The 19,730-nt window shown below is 37.8% G+C and overlaps 1 protein-coding gene across 3 annotated transcripts in view; it reads right to left on the bottom strand.

Annotated features, from left to right (window-relative positions):
* Positions 1-19,730, bottom strand: part of mapk8ip2 (mitogen-activated protein kinase 8 interacting protein 2) — a 42,676-nt gene that overhangs the window by 4,102 nt on the left and 18,844 nt on the right. For 2 of the 3 annotated variants that reach the window (XM_060878256.1, XM_060878257.1), the window contains 11 exons: positions 16,542-16,647; positions 5,213-5,437; positions 5,048-5,120; positions 4,611-4,805; positions 1,979-4,321; positions 1,496-1,571; positions 1,192-1,364; positions 954-1,063; positions 734-856; positions 537-607; positions 337-435 (listed from right to left, as the gene is read on the bottom strand). In XM_060878256.1, coding sequence (XP_060734239.1) covers positions 337-435; positions 537-607; positions 734-856; positions 954-1,063; positions 1,192-1,364; positions 1,496-1,571; positions 1,979-4,321; positions 4,611-4,805; positions 5,048-5,120; positions 5,213-5,437; positions 16,542-16,647 — 3,594 coding nt within the window. The remainder of the gene's footprint in view (positions 1-336; positions 436-536; positions 608-733; positions 857-953; positions 1,064-1,191; positions 1,365-1,495; positions 1,572-1,978; positions 4,322-4,610; positions 4,806-5,047; positions 5,121-5,212; positions 5,438-16,541; positions 16,648-19,730) is intronic. The other variant, XM_060878258.1, reaches the window with a different exon arrangement.

Below are 19,730 nucleotides of genomic sequence, written 5' to 3'. Positions count from 1 at the left end.
TTGATGACTCTGTTAATGAGGTCATATTAATGTGATGAGACTGGGTCTCTCACACTGATGAGGGGTCATAACTCTTCTTCTGTGTCTGTTCCTTATGCTCAGGATGATGCAGGAATATTTAATTATTCAAACTGCAATGTTCTAGATGGGTCTATGATGGAAAACCATTATCATTAGCATCAGCTCATCTAACCCTCCTGTCCTCCTTTTTTCATTACTCTCTCTCCCGAAACTTTCTCACGCATGGCTAAACTCTTTAGAGTCCTCCGTCCTGCAGGTCCGGTATGTGTCTAATGTGTGTCAGGAGTGTTTTAAGACTAGAATTGTTCAGCTCACCCCACACACTCGGCCACAGGCCGCATGGACTCCTGAGAGACAAAGACATGGCACGCAAACCTGTCCAGGACTGGGTGCTTGGTAATGAAGCCAAAGTAACTGCAAAACAGAGACAAAAAGAAAAAGGAGAGCAAACATTGTAAACAACTTTCATTTTATATATTATCTTTAATAATAACGAAATGATAGAGTGTTTCTACCAGTTGTTTTTTGGGTGACATCCACAGAAAGAGATGTTCTTCATCTGGAAGAAGTGACTGCATCTGTCAAACTGGATGGAAAGGGACGCATTAAACACCCTTATGTTTGTCAATCAGGCTGTTTGTCAATCACTTTGCTAACATGAAAGAAGTACAATTTTTCCTGTGCCATCCATCCTTCCATTTCTCTCTCTCACCTCTTCAGAGAGGTCATACTCATCCTCCAGACTCATGATCAACTTCACTCCCTGTAGGCTAATCTCCAAGTCGCACAAAGATGGAGGACGGAGATGCACTGTCCTCTTCCTCGCCATGGCAATCTACAATGAAATGACATAACAGCAGAAGTTTTAGAGCTCATCATACTATATTAGTGATCACTGCTATACATCATGTGTAAATAAATGTTATGTATACCTTCTGCATGGCAGCACAGAGGATGCCATTGCCTTGGTGGTAAGGCACTTCAACAGAACCCAAAAACTGCACAGTGAAACTCTCCATCCATGCTGGGTTTCTCTTCATTGCTACGAATATAATTGAAAAGGAATTCTTTAGTGTGTGAGATCAAGAACCGGCACTTACTGTAAAAACAACATAGCAAACATCACAGGTCACTATGCATTTACTAACACAGGTCCAGTTTGGCTCTTACCCATCATGTCTTTGGTTTGGCTGATGACTTCATGAGCATAATACGCAGGGAAGATCCCCCGAGCCCCTGTGCGCATGTTGTAGCCACGGTACCAGTAATCATCCTCCTCTTCTTCAACAAAAAGCGGGTCATCTACATCCAGTTCTAGTTCATCTGCATGACGTGGGATAAATCTGTAGAAATACCAGTCAGAGAGTGATTATGATTATGTTTTAGAACTGGTATCTTGTTGATTATTCTGCTAGCTTGCATTTCTCTCTCTAAATAAATACAACAGAATATTTGATGGCATCATCCAATTTACCTGAACACAGCTCTGTGAGTCTGGTCTTTCTCCTCTCCATTTATAGTGCAAGAAAACAACCCGAATGATTCTGTACCTAAAACACAAAACATAAGTGACCAAATTGTAGAAATAAACTTGTGTGATTGTCAATATGTGAGAACATACTGTAACTGAATACGGAATACATATTTCTGTCTATGCCTTTGTTTAAATGATTAAATACATAGACCGATTAATGTGTAAATTACACGATCAACTAAATGTTATGAAACTGCAGAGGAAGCATTAGAGCATTATTTCTTTGTGTTCAGTTCAACCAGGAACACAGAAGGTAATTGTTTACTACAGATGAGTGAAAATTTTACTTTCCTTAATTGTTTTGAATTAAAAAAATATATATATGTACCTAAATTATACAATTATACAAGAAATAATGTATACATATAAATCATATCTTATTCAATCTTATTTGGAGTTTTGAGGTTACATTAGATCACTTACTGGAGGATCGTGATGTGCCATTGACAAATACATTAAGGAATTTCTTAGAGAACGGTAGGTCTGCCTCCGGTGAAGAGTCTTCTTCTGAGGAGGAGCTCAACAGTAGATCAGGGCGCATTCCTCCCATGGTCTGACTCTCACCATAGATATCTTCATCCTCATCGGCTACCTCATCATCACAAACAGTGGAGAGACCATCACTGTCATCACTCAGAACAGAGGTGCATCGTTTCAGACTCACAAGCTCCAGAGTAGTATTTTCATCCACAACTAGAGTGTATTTTACTGAGTCATATGCCAGGGAATCATCCACTGGTCTAACACCAGCTGGATCAAAGGTATTTCGCAACTCCCGGACACTCTCATCAATAGGTGGAGAACTGTCCAGGTAAGTATCATCTCCATAGGGTGAGGGTGGGTTGTGAATAGCCTCCAGGAAAGGGGAAACATCCTGCTCATCTTCATCATTATCTGTGGAGTATGTTAGGCTGAAGCAACGATTAGTCTGTGCTGTAGGGATGTCGAGCGTCAGACTGTTTTTGACCTCTGTCATTTTTTCCAGAGAAAGTGGATCCCTTCTTGTCTCTCGCCCCTCATCCTTGTCACTGAGGATGCTCTCACTTAGGCTGGGGGAGTCGAGATCCTTCATCCTGTCCATCATTAAGTCATTATTTGGCTCCTCCTCCTCTACATTTTGTTGATTTTTCAGTGATCTCTGGGATGTAAAGTCCTGATTTGTGTTGGAGTGGTATCTCTCTAAGCAAATAGGAACAACTGTGTCATTTGTAGGATTGCTCATGTATAAACAAGAGCTGATAGTCTTGTTTTTTTGCTCTTCTCCTGATCCACAACTGTCTCTTCTGTCATCTTGTTCTCCATTTGTCCTCATATCTGAGTTCATCAAAGGCTGTTCCTGGGAGTCTTCTTCACATTTTGATATCTGTGTCCTGTATTCTTCGCCTTCATTGTAGGCTTCTGTCTCCAGATCAGATGAGGGTGAGAGCGTGTCAGAAATGGAGGCAGAGCGCCTGAGGCAATCCTCTGGACAGCTAATTGGAAATGATCCTTCTGAAATCATCTTGTTTACCAGGTTACTAAGAAGCCATGGTGAGTCTGAGTTCTCACTAAGGTCATCCTCCGATTCTGACTCAGAGTCTCCTTCAGTGGTGCCATCATAGTCATCCACTGAGGGCATGAGTCTAGGCTCAACAGGAAGGTAGAAAGACCGTTTAAAGCTTTCCAGGCTATGATCTGGTTCAATCTTCAGCAGAAGTTGCTGAGCTGCCCTGTCATCACTGGGCACAGCAGGAGGCAGGGTCTCGTCTGGATCAGCCTGATGCTCAAACCCTTGCTCATCATCCACGTTCTGTAGCCCAATCAGGGCCTGACCATCATCCAAAGGATGGATATCCGGACTGTGCTTCAAATATGGTGAAAGGTCATGTTTAATGGGTTCAGGTTGGCCTAAAAGAAGAGATGTCTTCAGACCCACGATGCCACTGTCTTGCTCACCATCAAGCTCATGGTCAAGTTCAGGGTCAGATGTTGGGGAGCTGGCCTCCTCAATGGAGTTTGTGAGATGTGAAGACCTTCCACTGCTGGACTCACTAGTCAGGTCCAGCTCTGTCTCAGAGATGGATGAAATCATGTTACTAACCAATGGACCACCACAGGCAAACTCTGCTTCCAAATCACCCTCAAGATCAGAGTCAGATCCAGGGGAACTAAGGTCATCTATGTGGTGGCCTGACTCTGCATAGCGCTTGGCATTCATGTCAGCAATTCCAGGATCAGAGGAAGGAGATGTTGTGTCATTTGATGCAGCAGCAGGTTGATTCTGAGGCATGTGACCAGACTCATCTCTGGGTTCAGACTGACTGGACAATGCAGGGGCGGAGAGAGAATATGGATATGTGGGTTCAATGCAGGGAAACTCTACATAGGATGAGCCCTCTTCCTCCTGACAAGTTAGATCAAAGGCCTCCTGGCTCCTGAAATCAATCTCAAATTCCTTATCTAATTCCTCATCTGACAGTGGGGTCTCTGCATCATTCCCTAGTGGTGCTGTCGAGGATAGGCACTTGCTGGTGCCATCCATAGTAAGGTCGTTCTCCAGCTCTGGGTCATCAGCAGTCTCCGTAGTGATAGTATATGTGTCATCAGGTCGAGGACGACATTGTCTGCGTTTGGTATGGTCATTGAGGTCATGGTCAACTTCTGTATCAGAGCACTGAGAAGAGCAATCTTCACCTGAGGGGACACGTTCCTCAAGATGTTCTTTAGCAGGAAGGTTTACCTCAGTGACTTCAGAACCTCTTGAGGAGTTGTGCTGACCAAAGGAACCTGATAAGAGAAATATCCATATGAGGGGAGAAAAACAGTAGCAGAATAACAATAACACATAAATCTGTGTTTCAGCAAATATTAAAGGTATTAAATGTACTAAAGATATTAAAGGTATGAAATATTAAAGGTATGAGATTTTTCTGTTATTTATTTTAAATGCTTTAGTGATGGACAAAGTGGATGTGATGTTGAGAACACTTGGGAAAGTGTGCTGACAACTTCAGGTTCAGGGTTTTAAATGTTTGTTCGTGTCGATAGGCCCCTAGCAGAGTCAGATTTTTTGTACCGTATTCAAGACGCTCTCGTCTGTTGCCTTCAAAGTCGTACAGCAGCGGCCTGCCAGGTGACTGATTGAGACCACAGTGGCCAAGTGGGTTTGGGGGAGTACCTTTGGCAGAGACAGTGATGTCAGGAGCCCCTTTGCATGTGCCGGTAACGTGGGAACCATCGTCAAGGCAAGTGTGGCTTGGAGACACACGACCTGTAGGTATGAAGAGCATAAAAAATAGACATGAAGAGATTCCTTCACACCTGTGTACATAGCAAAACTAAATGGTCAGTGTATTCCGAAATGTATATGCTAAATAGATTTTACCACATGTGCATCTGTCATAAAATTAGAAATCTACCCTCACTGTTTAAATTACCTACATGTAAAACAATATATTGACCCAAACATAGTTAGTGAAGATAGTCAATATGAAAAGTGCAATCAAGGATTACTCTGTGAGTTGCGAAGAGATTCCTGCCAGCTTGACTTTCGTGGAGATACACTACTGTTGTTGTTCAAGGAATCCTATGAAGATAATCAAGGACAAAGATTTGTATATTACAGTTGTATATTTGCTTTGTATCAAACAGTATAACATGATGTGCTCACTTATATACCTGTGAAACTGCAGTGGTCAGGTTTAAGGTTGTGGGGCGGCTCTTAAGTGAACCTAAAGTAGGGGAAGGGGGAGGAGATGTAGAAGGAGAGGGTGGAGCATCAGGATCTACCTCCCCGTCCTCGTCATCCTCATCTTCATCGTCAATCATCTCAAACTCCTGGAAGTCGTCTTGGAATGAGCAGACAGTATGGTGGACATCGCTCTTCTCCAGGATGAGGGAGTCCTACAGAACAAGACACATTCTGATTTGGTGCACTTTGTAAAGCTTTATGGTACAGTATGAATGGTATGGCTAAAATGCATTTTCAGAAAGTCTGAGTAAGAGCTCAGGACATCTCATAAATATTTAATAAATCAATCCCAAGGCAAAAAGAGTCCTGCTGTGTGTTGCTAATTCAGGACTGCAACTAAGCACTGGCAAAAATTTGTTTTACAGAAAGGCTGTTGATATATCTGATATATGGGGTTTAGGGGATCAAAACACTAGGAGGGACAGTAGATTTCTTTTAAAAATATCAGCACAAAATAGAGCCGCAAGACTTAATTATGCACAATAATTATGCTCAGTGTCATGATCATTTACCACAATTGTTTAGCCAGTTTAGCCAGTATCATTTTATCATTCTAAATGAAAATAACAGTGTTTTATTTCTCATCTTATATTATGTCCTTAGTCCATTACGTATAGAAATCTTTAAATAATTAAAACAATCAAAATAATTAAAATGCTTAAAAACAATATATTTAGTAAGAACACAAGGAATCTCTTAAATCTGATTAGTTTTAGTCTATAAGATGTTATGCTAAATTTTAAATATACCGTACATCGAAGACAATGAAGTACAATGAAAGAGCAAGAGACAAAGACACAAAAGCAAGAAATCGATTAAAAGCCGCTCAGGTTTCAACAGAGATGATTTCCAGTAAAGTAAAAGATAGAACTATCATAAGCCTTATGTATGTCTGATGCTGAAACAGCACTTTAATGTGCGTTGTACACTAAGGCCCCATTACAATAAAGGGCTTGTGTATGTAATTTGTGTAAGAATTGTGTTTTTTAAATATCCAAATAGCATGTTTTGTCTGTTTTGCCTGTTTGTGAATAGGTGAATATGCAGACCTAGAGAAAAGAATGACATTGTAGGGCATTTCTTCCAAAATGTACAGAATACAGGTAGTTGTCTATGTGAATTTGCAACCCAACTTGTTGAATTTGTTTTGTGAACAAATACCAAGTGAATCTTTTTTGTGAATCTTAATACCAAGATAAAGTCTATACTGAGAAAGAATGTGATTTACTGAGCATTAAGCTCATTTAATGAAAAAGAATTACCTGTTTTTTGCAGAATAAAAGAATTCACCAGGTTTTAAAAATGAAGAACTATGATTATGTCTGAGTATTTTAAAATCATGTCCTAATAGCTCAAAAAAGCTACTGTCATAATACCTATTCATCACACATTCACTGAATCTCTAACATATTTTTTACTCACATACCTTTTATTTAGCATTCATATTGTTGCTTTAAAACAATTTATTATCTTAAAGCCTGAAATTATGAACATGTGGAATTTAGATTTAATTTCTGGGAGTCTTTTGGAGATCTGAACCCACTACTGCTACTAGGAATAAATATGTGAAGGTAAATATAAGGTTAATTTACATTTTTTACACCCATGAGGTTTTAAAACAGCACATTAAGGACCACATGAATTGTTTTTCTACTTTATAAAATAGGTAAAAAATCGTTATCGTTAGACAGTACGAAAAAATAAAATATAATAAAATAAAATAAAAAATCTAAAGTAAAAAATATATATAATAACTGTGCATATGACAAAATATGACTGGGCAGATCATTCATCCATTCACTCATCTTCTACCGCTTATCCGAACTACCTCGGGTCACGGGGAGCCTGTGCCTATCTCAGGCGTCATCAGGCATCAAGGCAGGATACACCCTGGACGGAGTGCCAACCCATCACAGGGAACACACACACACTCTCATTCACTCACGCAATCACACACTACAGACAATTTTCCAGAGATGCCAATCAACCTACAATGCATGTCTTTGGACCGGGGGAGGAAACCGGAGTACCCGGAGGAAACCCCCGAGGCACGGGGAGAACATGCAAATTCCACACACACAAGGCGGAGGCGGGAATCGAACCCCCAACCCTGGAGGTGTGATGCGAACGTGCTAACCACTAAGCAACTGTGCACCCCTAATATCAAGTATGAATCAGAATTTAATATTTTTTTTATCCATGTCCAGTATCTGAGTCATCACTCATCAATATATCCTTTACAAATGACTGACACTGCAAATACTATTACTATTAAGTGGTTTGTGGTTTGTCAGAAGGTTAAAAATGCTAATTTCCCCTCTGCAGTATCGCAATGCAGCTACTTCTATATGTGTATGAATAAGCTCTGTTAGATGTGCACAGCCCTTCCACAGACAGCTCCGCAAACACGCAAATCCATAACCAATGCAGTCCCATGACCTGATCAATAATGCTAACCATCACCCAGCAGACCAATCACTGACCAATGTACATAATCATCTAAGACCAGAAGAGAGATGCCACAAACTGCCGCTGTTCCTATTCCCAAGGGCGCTGTCTCATCCTGACCAGCACTGCCTTTGCTGCTTGAGGCAGCCTTACATCAGCAAAAACAATTCTGCTGACATAACCGAACCTGCAGAGAACTTGTGAATGAATTCTCCGTCTCTACACGGACTGCATGAAAAAGACGGAAAGAGGCTAAAAGAAAAAGGGGTGAAAAAGGAAAAGACAGGGCTAGACAGCAGACAAATTAATACATCATACATACAAAACAAGAAAGGACAAAATTATGGAATATAAGATATTATAAGAAAGACATGAATATAGGTCTTTATGCAACAACATATTTTCTGACCTGAAGCATAGAACAGGCACAAGAGGCAAAATCTGAGCTTTATTACACACACACATAGCCAAGGCAGTATCAGGTGACAGCAGGATGCTGCAGTGGGGGGAGAGAGAGGACGTACAGTGACTGTAGGACACAGCCCTGGAAGTCAGATGAACCAGCGTTCCTCACAAATCTGTCACGTCCTGTCAGTGCTACTGAATATTTCACAGGAACACGTGGTCGGGTTCTTCTGACACTGTGATTATGATAAAAGGGGAAAAAGTAAAGGTGTATTTTAAAAAACAGGGGTGCCAATAATATGAGCAATGACCAACTCATATCTGTAAGAATTCTTTTTTAAAAGCTATTTTTATCAATAAAGAAAAAAATCCGGAAACCATCCAAATAAATTTAAATAGGACAAGAGTTTGAGAAAGAGGTAAAACAATAATTTTAGTTTATGTGGTTAGGATGAAGCAGGAAACTGAGATATGCACATCCCTTATTCTGATTTATTTATGATATGTATATTTAAACAGGATATCACATGCTCTCAATAAAATCCTGCTCAGCGTAAACTAGCCAGAAGAAAAGAGCAGGAGAACACAGGGCTCAATTCGGTAAAATGTAATAGTTTGCCCCATCTAATATTATGACTGTCTATAACTGGGAAAAGACACAAGTTAGACTGCTGTATATGTACTACAGTTATATACAATATGTATATAAATGATGTTTGTTCGCTCTCTCTCTCTCTCTCTCTTTCTCTCTCTCTCTCTCTCTCTCTCTCTCTCTCTCTCTCTCTCTCTCTCTCTCTCTCTCTCTCTCTCTCTCTCTCTCTCTCTCTCTCTCTCTCTCTCTCTCTCTCTCTCTCTCTTTCTCTCTCTCTCTCTCTCTCTCTCTCTCTCTCTCTCTCTTTCTCTCTCTCTCCCTCTCTCTCTCTCTCTCTCTCTCTATCTCTCCCTCTCTCTCTCTCTCTCCCTCTCTCTATCTCTCTCTCTCTCTCTCAGCATAGAGGTTTATTTGAAAAGCAGCTCAGCCTCAGATCTGTGATTAAGAATGCAGCTTTGCTGGACACTAATACCCCAGATTACACACTGCACAGCTTATAAACACTAACTCACCAAAATGCACACATCTAAAGCTGATTTGTTCCCTAGAACACATCATTATTTTTTTTTAAAGATGTTTGAACTTTACTGTCCGAATCTGTGCCTCATAAATTTCTAACAGCTAACAACTTATTTAAAGCCGAAGCTCCCTTTTTGTCCAATACTTTCAGAAGCTTCAGAGACAGCTGAATAAATCATGTGAGCTGAGGTCGAATGAAGTGAGAGATGGGGGTATACCGTAGCCTTGTGTTTTGTCATGAGCTTGTTGTGGATAGAAGCGTGTTGACTTTGTGCCTACCAACAGTTAACTTTTACCACAGATACAGTATATACAAGAAATCACATGTCTAAAGGATGGTTGTTTTGCTATATATTTTTTCATTTAGAAGAAAATAACAGCTTTAATTGCAAACACACACACACACACACACACACACACACACACACACACACACAAAGGCTATTATAGTACAAAAGGCTATTATGAGAGCTCAAGAACAGAACTGTCCAAGACATTCGTGCCAAAATATATTCACTGTGTATATATTTCACCCATGATAAAGCAAAAATATATTTTAATGATTTAATATAGAACACAGGCTAATTCATCAGTCATCATATCCTCACTCATCAATGTTTAAAGCCTAATACCTAATTTCTCACTTTTTTCTACTATTTATGATGAAGTACTACCGTGGCTGGTGCAGCATTACTGTGCACATGTACTGTGTGTTCCATAATGCCATCCCTAATATCCCACAAACTGAGACAGTATTCTGCTGATGGAGGAGGGAAAGCTAGCTTTGGGTTTAAACCACAGTTATGTAATACTGGCACTGAAAAGAAGCTAAGCTGTGATAAAAGCTGAGGTGAGCTGTGAATACTGTGAGTCGCAAAGATTAATAATCTGTAAAGCGGAGTTGTGTGTGTGGTGGGGGATTTCTGTCTCCATCTTCAGTTAAATTTAATGTGGTTTGATGCACTGCAGAAACCAAGCAAGCGTTCTGCTAAGCGGCCAATCATCAGCTAGAGTCGACTGAACGATCATCTGGATTATGTCAGATTTATGCAATTACATGCATAAACTCATCACTCGTAATCAGACATATGGCAAAATCAAGGGAAGCAAAAGAGGCAGAGCAGAATCCTAAGGCACTAACCTCCTCAAGAGGAGAGGAGAGGAGAGGAGAGGAGAGGAGAGGAGAGGAGAGGAGAGGAGAGGAGAGGAGAGGAGAGGAGAAGAGAAGAGAGGAGAGGATATAGGGAGAAGAGAAGAAAGGAAAAGTGGGGAGGAAAAAGGAGAGGAGTAGTAAGGACAAGAGAGGGAAGGAGATAAAGACAAGTCAGGAGAGGAGAGAAGAGGACAGGAGACATTAGGATAGGATAGGATAAGATAGGATTCCATAGGATCACAAGTCTCCTCCACTGCAGCAGCCATGGCCCACAGCCACTGCGATAAAACATTTAAACACCACCTTGTTTCAATCAGAACACACATACGCACATATTGTTATGTTTCAAATGAAATGTTACCTACATAATACCATTGAAAATGCCGCCTAGGTATATTATGTCCCATTTCAGACTTTAGTTGCATTTTTGTTAGACAGACAGATAGATAGATAGATAGATAGATAGATAGATAGATAGATAGATAGATAGATAGATAGATAGATAGAACATACAAACGTGCAAATTTATTTTTTTTCGTCTTTTTATAATGAAATATAAAACTATAAAATGCAAAATGTCCAGTAACAGAAAGTAAAGATGAGTAAATACAGATAAAAAACTGTACTATGTAACTCCTCAGTTTGTATGTTTCCACCCTGCCATACCTGAGAGATGTTGCACAGTCTAATGGCCAGGGGGAAACGATGTACAGTTTCAGGGAAGTGATAAGGAGGATGTGAGGGAAAAGGGAGAGAAAGTGAAGATAATTGAAAAAACACCCAAATAAGGAGTGAGAACAACCTGAAGAATCTGGTAATACTACTTATTCTTTAATGCTAACAGATTTTTCCTTGTTTAAGAAAGTCACACTCAAACATAACCTAATCCACAGAGCACACATACTTATGTTATTATGGTAATTTTGATAATGAGGACACTGCTAGTGAATCTTGCCCTGGTGCAACTAACCTGACCTTGCTGATTTCTTGCTTGTAACCAGTATGTTTTATGTTCATGGTGACTAGCTCATGTTGGCATTAGTAGTGAAAATAATTCATTGACAACTTATCAATATGACCCCTAAAATAATTGTTAGCAGATTGTGTTCAAAAATTATGAACATTTAAGAACACACTTTAAATGATATCCCAGAAAGTGACAATACCTTGAATATGGTCTGATTTAGCTAATATTTCATATTTATATGTTTATATTTATCCAAATATAAAATTATTAACCCTAATTCTAGACATTTTAAATAAGATTTTCTTGTTCTATTGCCAGATTATTTTGCTTTGTTTTTAGAAATAATTTCTCACAATTATCTGCTAATTTAACAAGACTAGAAATGTCTAGAAATTGTTTTAATAATGTTAAATATTATGTAAATAATGTAAATATTTGGAAAAGGAAATACTAGACATATTTGCCAAAATTCAAAATATTTCATTTGCTAAGATTACATTTTCTGAGTGAATTCTATCCTATGTATGGACGGATATATGTACATATGTGCCACTATTTATTTATTTATTATTTTATGGTGATGATTTTGGAGACTATTACTAAAGGCTATGGCTCATATTTGGGTCATCACTGAACTGGCTTTATTGACCACTCGTCTAGACACCATAGGAAAGAACCGCTGTGCGTCATCTGTCCATGAACATGCAAGACTCACTAAATTGAGACACCTTACTCGAGACTACTAACATTCCTGCTCAATTCTGTTCTTTCTAGGGTTGACATATTTGCACATTTTTAATCCCCATTTAAAAAAGTTATTAACAGGTAAACTGAGACGCACTCCTGTGGTGCACTTGGATGAGCATAACCCCAGGACACTAAACAGAAAAGCATATAAATAGCAGATCTGTGCGCAACACATTTAATACCCCACAGTACAGAACTGACTGCTGCCTCTTATCTCAAGGTGACACAACAATTGGAGTGAAAGAGAGAGGGCTTAAGTACTCAGCAAAAGCTTTTCCCCATTTAACCTCAACATTTTTATATGACTATCCCAACTGATTGTAGTTAGATGTTTACATTGTTATTCTGTCACTAAAAAACAAGGCACATACAGCATGAATTAACAAAATAATGATTAATTACTTAAGATTGTCACATGAAATAACTGAGGATTTTTGCAAATCAATATACAGTATATTTATCATTGTATTTCAACCTGCTGGTGAATTCTCTATTCTGATTAGTCAGACGCTGTTGATGAAATTTCAATAGCAACCATGACAGTTACTGTATATTGCCACAGATTAATATTAATCCTCTCCTTCTAATATGTTGTGATTATTATGTCAATAATTTCTCAAGTTTATAAGAAAAATGCACTTAAATTAAACCCAATGGATTCAAATGTTTGCTGCTATGTAACAAAGAAAAATGTTTAATTGTGGACATAATGTAGAACCTTTGCCAGCAAGCCCCTAGAAATGTCTTGATATTTAACCTTTAATGCTTACTCAGCACTACTGCAGAAAGGGAAATCCTTAACCACTGAAGCTTAATGAAACATTATTAGTCAGATACCAGACCGCCAGCCATCTGCAGCCCCATAAATATGCTCACCCAGCATTCTTAACAGGTTCAAGACATTCAGCAACTTACAATATGAAACTTGGACACTCGGCCATCGGTGGTGCCATAAAGATCTCACAGAAACCTTGACAATATGAAATGAAACCAAACAAAAAATCTATAATTATATAAAGTGTTTTCCTTTCAGAGATAAGAAGATAAGAAGAAAGTTTCCAAATTCTGAATTGTTTGTACTGTACTATATTGTTTGAGTGATAACTGCATGTATAAATGGACCTCAGCAATGTCTTTCAAAGCTTGGTTTAGGTCCATTATAAAAATCATGCTTCCAACTTTAAGGTTCTGTGAATGGACACCACTTCAGATTTGTGATCTGGACATCTTAGGATGAAGATATTTCCAAGGCACAGTTCTTAAATGATTGTGAATTGGATTGTACCCCAGGAAATCTCTTTGGACATCTGACCAATCAGGAGCTCCAAATGAAGTGGGTCAATGAACAATAATCAACAACATTCATCAGTATACACACAAGAAGATGATATCCATCTGTAAGTTTTGTAAACGAGTCACTGGATTTCCATACACCTGGATCTCTGACCATCAACCGTCAGAGTTTTCAGTTGTACCCTAAGAGGATCTCAGCCAGTCTCTACAATTACAAAACAAAGACACATTGGAGAACTTTTGACTGTCAGTGCTATCCAGAGGTGGGTAGTAACGAATTACATTTACTTCGTTACATTTACTTGAGTACATTTGGGTAACTTGTACTTTTTGAGTATAATTATTGTAGCTGCCGCTAGAGGCAACTCTCATTATATATGCATTCAGTTCATAATATGCACTTTACAGTTTTAAGTAAATAAATGGTTAAAATGTTCAAATAATAATTAGAATAAAACAGGAATATATTTTTGTTTCTGTTAGTTTATTTATGTTCTTAGTTAAAACCATAGAAGGGTGAGAGGGAACATATAATTTTGTTTCACTAGGGAATTATTTAATTGTTGCTATCACTTCCGGGGGGCGCTAAATGCAGAAAAGACGCACGAGGTACGCGCTAATGTGCATACAAGTTGCAATTGAAAGAAGTGTTAAGTTTATTGCTGCTCTTTGGGTTAAAGAAGAAGAAACTATAACCTTCAAGTTTATTCCTCTTGAGTTAGAGAGGCCAATGAGGTATGTGTTTGTGTAATTAGCCAATTTAAGTGTATTTTCTGACTTGTTGAATGTGCACTTTATTTAAGTTATGTATGTCCTTCTGTAGTTCTGACGGCATTTGGGCATTTGGGAATTTTCGCATCTTTGGAATTTCGACACTATCGGCATTATTGGCATTATTGGAGCATAAGGCTACAAGACATGTTGAAGACTTGTCCAAAATAAATGTCTGTTAAAAACCAAGAACGACCTGAGCCTTTTATTCAACTCGAGGGGAGTAACAATTATAGATGCGTACTTTTACTCTTACTCAAGTAGATTTTTAGTGGAAAAACTTTACTTTTACTTCGCTACAATCGGCAGCATTCCTCCGTTACTCAAATGTTAATAAATATGAGATTTAATAAATAATAATTAGTTTATATGACAAGTCTCGTGAGACGCTGGAGAGGCTGCTTCACGAGAGTATGCTGCGCATCTCCCGCTGAAGTTTAGCGCGCCTTTAGTTGGAAGATGGTGGCTGAAGCACGTTTGCGCTTTATCAAAGGCAGATCACCCGTGGCCTCAAATTAATTCTATATTTTCACTCCAAGATGTAAAATATAATAGCTTTATAATGCGATGCATTCTGTGTGCACCAAAACAAACAGACATCGCAGCTTACAAGAATTCCAGCTCCAACCTAAAAAAACACGTAGCGGTAAGTGTCAAAATTATGCCTATTTGAAGGTAATTTGTTAACAATGGGCACTTTGACCATAACATAATACTACATTTCACACACTGTCTGAATGTTTTCCCTTATATACGCTCTCGTGCAATCCTGTGAACCCTACAAACAACACGTTCATGAACAAACGTTCTTTATAAGCGTCTGCATTTTCATATCCATGTTCCACAAAATAAATTGAATTGCATGCTGTAAGACGTTTTGCATTTATACGCAAATCCTGACATCTCACTAAAGTTTTTTTTTGACTAAGTTTTTTTTTCACTAAAGTGTAGAACATATACAAAATAAAAACGGGATTATATTTTGTTTTATCCCTACCTAAAGAATACATGTACTTACTTATAAAATGTAATAAATGTAAGAATAAAGTAAATTAATCTTAAAAGGAAGAGCAGGTTAGGAAGAGCCCAGCACATCATTAATTTACATCATTAAACCATTAATCACATTATATATATATATATATATATATATATATATATATATATATATATATATATATATATATATATAAAGTAGTTTGAAAATCAGGGTTTTTGCTTCATATCAATCAGATGAGAAGTAACTAGTAACTAACTACTTGAGTAGTTTTTTTCATCAGATACTTTTTACTCTTACTCAAGTAACTATTAAGATTGTTACTTTTACTCTTACTTGAGTAAATATTTCCATAAGTACTTGTACTTTTACTTGAGTACAGATTTTGGATACTCTACCGACCTCTGGTGCTATCTCAACTGAAATATTCATAAGCGTCATAAGACCTTCTTCACTGTCTCTACTGCTAACCAAGCTGACTCAACCAAGACGACAACTGGACCTTCAGTATAATTCCTACTAAAATCTGTCCAAACAGGCTCACTACCACAACTAAGTTGAGCAAATCTGCCTAAAGGAGTCTTCAGTGTCAGAATAACACTGTTCCCTAATTTCTGTGCCTACTGTGCCTACATTCTATCTGTATATCTACCATTTAGCTTCAACCTGTTATCCATTTCTTTTCTTTATCTATCAATTGTTTTATATTACTTCTATATATTTTCCATTTTCATACAATTTGCTCATATAATTTTCGAAAAATACAATCAGTTCTCATCCAATTCTCAGCAAATTGTATTCTATCTGTTTACCTTTCTCCTTATTATTAATCATCATGTATTTCACCTGTGTGTTTCTATCGAATGAGCTCTACAAACAAATTATAATATTTTCTTCAGACAACAGAGAAAATGATTACTATTTCCTATCTTTTTAATGAAACTATGATCAAGTCAAATCTGGGCTATACAGTTTCTTGATATAAAGCTACAACTGTAATAATTTTTCTTTCTCATTAACTTCTATTGAGAGAACAACTGTTTATAGCTCTGATGATATATGTAATAAGAAACTATTTTCATAGATGTTCCACAACATTAAATGTAACTATAAATAGATTAGTAGATAGTTGCACTTTAATTGTAATATTCTTGCTGGCAAATAACAATAAAACACCATGGGATGTGCTGTTACATGAAGATGATGAACTTCAGTGTGATTATGTCAAATCCCAAATAACAGCAAACCCCATCATGTTTCATTATTTATTATCGTTTTTATGATGATGATGATGATGATGATGATGATTACTATTTTTATTACATTATGAGGAATAGAACAGAACAGAATAATAATTTGTTTACCTTTTCATAAGGATCAGAGTCATAGTTGAGACCAATGCCACAGTCATCTGTAATCTCAGACAGATCTTCATCATCAAACTCCTCCAGACTGATGTCATGTGCTGCCCTACAGGAGGGTGAAAAGACACATCACAAAAAATACTGCATCTACATATATTGATACATCTCATTACATTGTATAGACCATTTATTCTATAGTATAAAGACATCTCCAGTTGGACTCTGTGATACTAAGAGGAGAACTGTACTCCATGTGATCCCTACACCAATACAACATTTGTTTGACTATATATTTATAATCACACCCTCTAGTGTCACCCATATGAGGATGGGTTCCCCTTTGAGTCCGGTTCCTCTCAAGGTTTCTTCCTTACCAATTTAAGGGAGTTTTTCCTTGCCACTGCTGCCTGAGTCACCTCAGACTTGCTCATTGGGGATAAATACACATACATACATACATACATACATACATACATACATACATACATACATACATACATATACGCTGTGAACTATATACTGTATATCTTGAATTTTTATTATATTAATTCTTTATATTTCTCCTTATGTTTACCTTCTGTTCTATGTTTATGTTCTGTAAAGCTGCTATGAGACAATGTCCATTGTAAAAAGCGCTATACAAATAAACTTGAATTGAATTGAATTGAATAAAAGAAACTAATGTACTAATATTCTGCGCATATGTCCTTCGTGAAACGACTGTTATCACAATCTCTAAGCTATGACAGCTGTACCAAAGCCACTTAACCACACACTTAAAGAGTGCGAATACACATACACTCAAGTCAAATCCAAAATAAGCATTCATTGCTAACTCTCAAACTGTCTATTTTACCAGAACACCAAAAGAACAAGGCTTGTCCCTCAATCATATCATCTATTACTAGGTATTGGGTTAGTTTTCAGCACTTTCACTCATTCAGGGTTACTGTCAGGTTGATGGTTGTGTGGGTTTGCATGCTGCTAAACAAGGACACAGTCTATGTGATGGGTCAGGGCAACAGCAGAAAGCAATGAGCTACGGTAACTGCTTTATACAGATCACATCAGTTCTACTCTGTTCTGCTGAGAGGAGTGCTGCAATGCAGTTTTTCACACCCCAAACCACTCAGCCACAAAACCCTTCCATCTACACAGAGAGAGATGTACACACATACATACGTGTGAGTGTAAATACAGAGACATCTGTGCCAAGCTTAGTTCCTGGAAACATCTTACTTTGAATTAAAATAGTCTTAGATCTGCAGGATGAAGCATAGGCAGAATTCTGTTCTTTATTCTGTGAATAATTCACTGTAAATAAATCCAGATGGTTTATTGACACTGATACAAAAGAGTATACTTTCTTAACTTACCTTTTTCCAGACCCACTTATACATATTATGCACATGATTTGATTGTAAAGCCCAATTCCCAAAGCCCAAGACAAAGCTTATGGTTAATTTTGGTCCCAACCTGAAAATGTATTAACAATATTTCAGTTAGCCATGATTTTCATTTAAACACCTATACACTGCTCATTCAAGTGCTTGCCTGTCAGTCATGTGGCAGCAATGCAGAAAATCACACAGATACAAGAAATACTAGGCTCTTGTTATTATTTCAGAAACTGCTGAAAAGTCTCTCTAGAGTTTACATAGACTGATATAGCCTGACTATTTTCGGCTAGGAAATGCTATGAAATTTCAAGTAACCATTCTTTACAGCTGTGGTAATCAGAACAGCATCTCACATCACATTGAACCTTCAGGTGGATGGGCTACAACAGCAGCAGTTGCCAGTCCTATCACCCAAGAACAGTGAATCAGAGGCTACAATGGGTAGAGGTTCACCAAAAAAATTAGAAAATAGAAATATTGTTATATAGAATTTATTTTTTTGCTGCACATTGCATATTGTGTGGTCAGAATTGGGCATCAACGGCTTTGAATCCATGGACCCAAACTGTGTTACAGTATGTCAATTCAGGCTTATACTTAAACACAGATTATTCCCCCAAACTAACAAGAATAATTGGTGTTACATAATTAAAGACACTATTGCTAACACTATATGACAGCTCCAAGATCTTAGAGAGTCTGTGAGAGTCTTTAACAACTCTTTAAAAACATTTTGTCAGTACAGTTGCTGCTTTAATAAAGCCAGGTGGCTCTATTATAATCACCAAATCTACCCACACATCAAACAATGCTTCTTTATTTGCCTGAACATCTGTTAGCCTTTATTTTGCAGTATGTTGTGGACTGTAGCCAGTTCTTTCTACTCTGACCTTCATAATCATTGGAGTGACTTTGCGTGTGGCTCTCTCGGGCTAAATCCAGGTGAGTTCCTCTAGCTTTCTAAGATATATTTTGTGTATTACAATACAAAGGAATTCCAAACTCTAATGATTTTGTGTGTTTTAAAAGAAGGACAAGGGCTTTTCCCACACAATCACCTGCCATCCCAGAGCAGCCAGCTTCAGCGATGTCATCCTCAGTCTCTACTATTCCGTGTTCGATTGCATAAACAACCAGTTGGGCTTTAGCAAGGCTGTCTAAACAATCACTACTAACACTCAACAGGCATCTCAAACAGATGCCACCGTTTCCTTAGCATCATTAATACCTCTATTAATTAAACTGGAAAATCTCTAAGGTAGAAAATGTCTAGCCAGAAATAAATGTTTCCCCCTTTTTCTCCATTTTAAATCACTTGTCAATTATGAGCATTTATGATGATGCGATTTGATTTCAAACCAAATTACATTTAAATTTAAATCCATGCCTGGCCTAGACTCAGCTTTACCACATGCTGGGTATTTTAAGTGTCTTTTTGTTGTTATTCCCATCTCAGATCTGGCCGAGATATGACCTAAAAATCACATGTCGTCCATCCTAGTTTAAATCTGCTTTGTAGATCAATGCTATGCAGATCATTTCAGATGCTGGCAACCCATAAATGAATCTAAAAGCTTTTAACAGTCCATATACTTTTTCTGAAAAAAGATCTAGGACTAAAGAAATTTTCTGCAGAAATGTGTCCTCAATATGATACGTAAATTGCGTCCATGCAACCAATCACAAGTTACAACTGTTTAAATAAATTAATGTACTAAGCAGAGATTATTCCAGAAACACAGCTTCTGAGCTTAGGTCAGATATCATGCATAACATGTAGCAGAAAAAA

The sequence above is a fragment of the Tachysurus vachellii genome, chromosome 9 (genome assembly GCF_030014155.1).
Source record: "Tachysurus vachellii isolate PV-2020 chromosome 9, HZAU_Pvac_v1, whole genome shotgun sequence".
NCBI lineage: Eukaryota > Metazoa > Chordata > Actinopteri > Siluriformes > Bagridae > Tachysurus > Tachysurus vachellii.
This window is presented reverse-complemented; position numbering and strand designations above follow the sequence as displayed.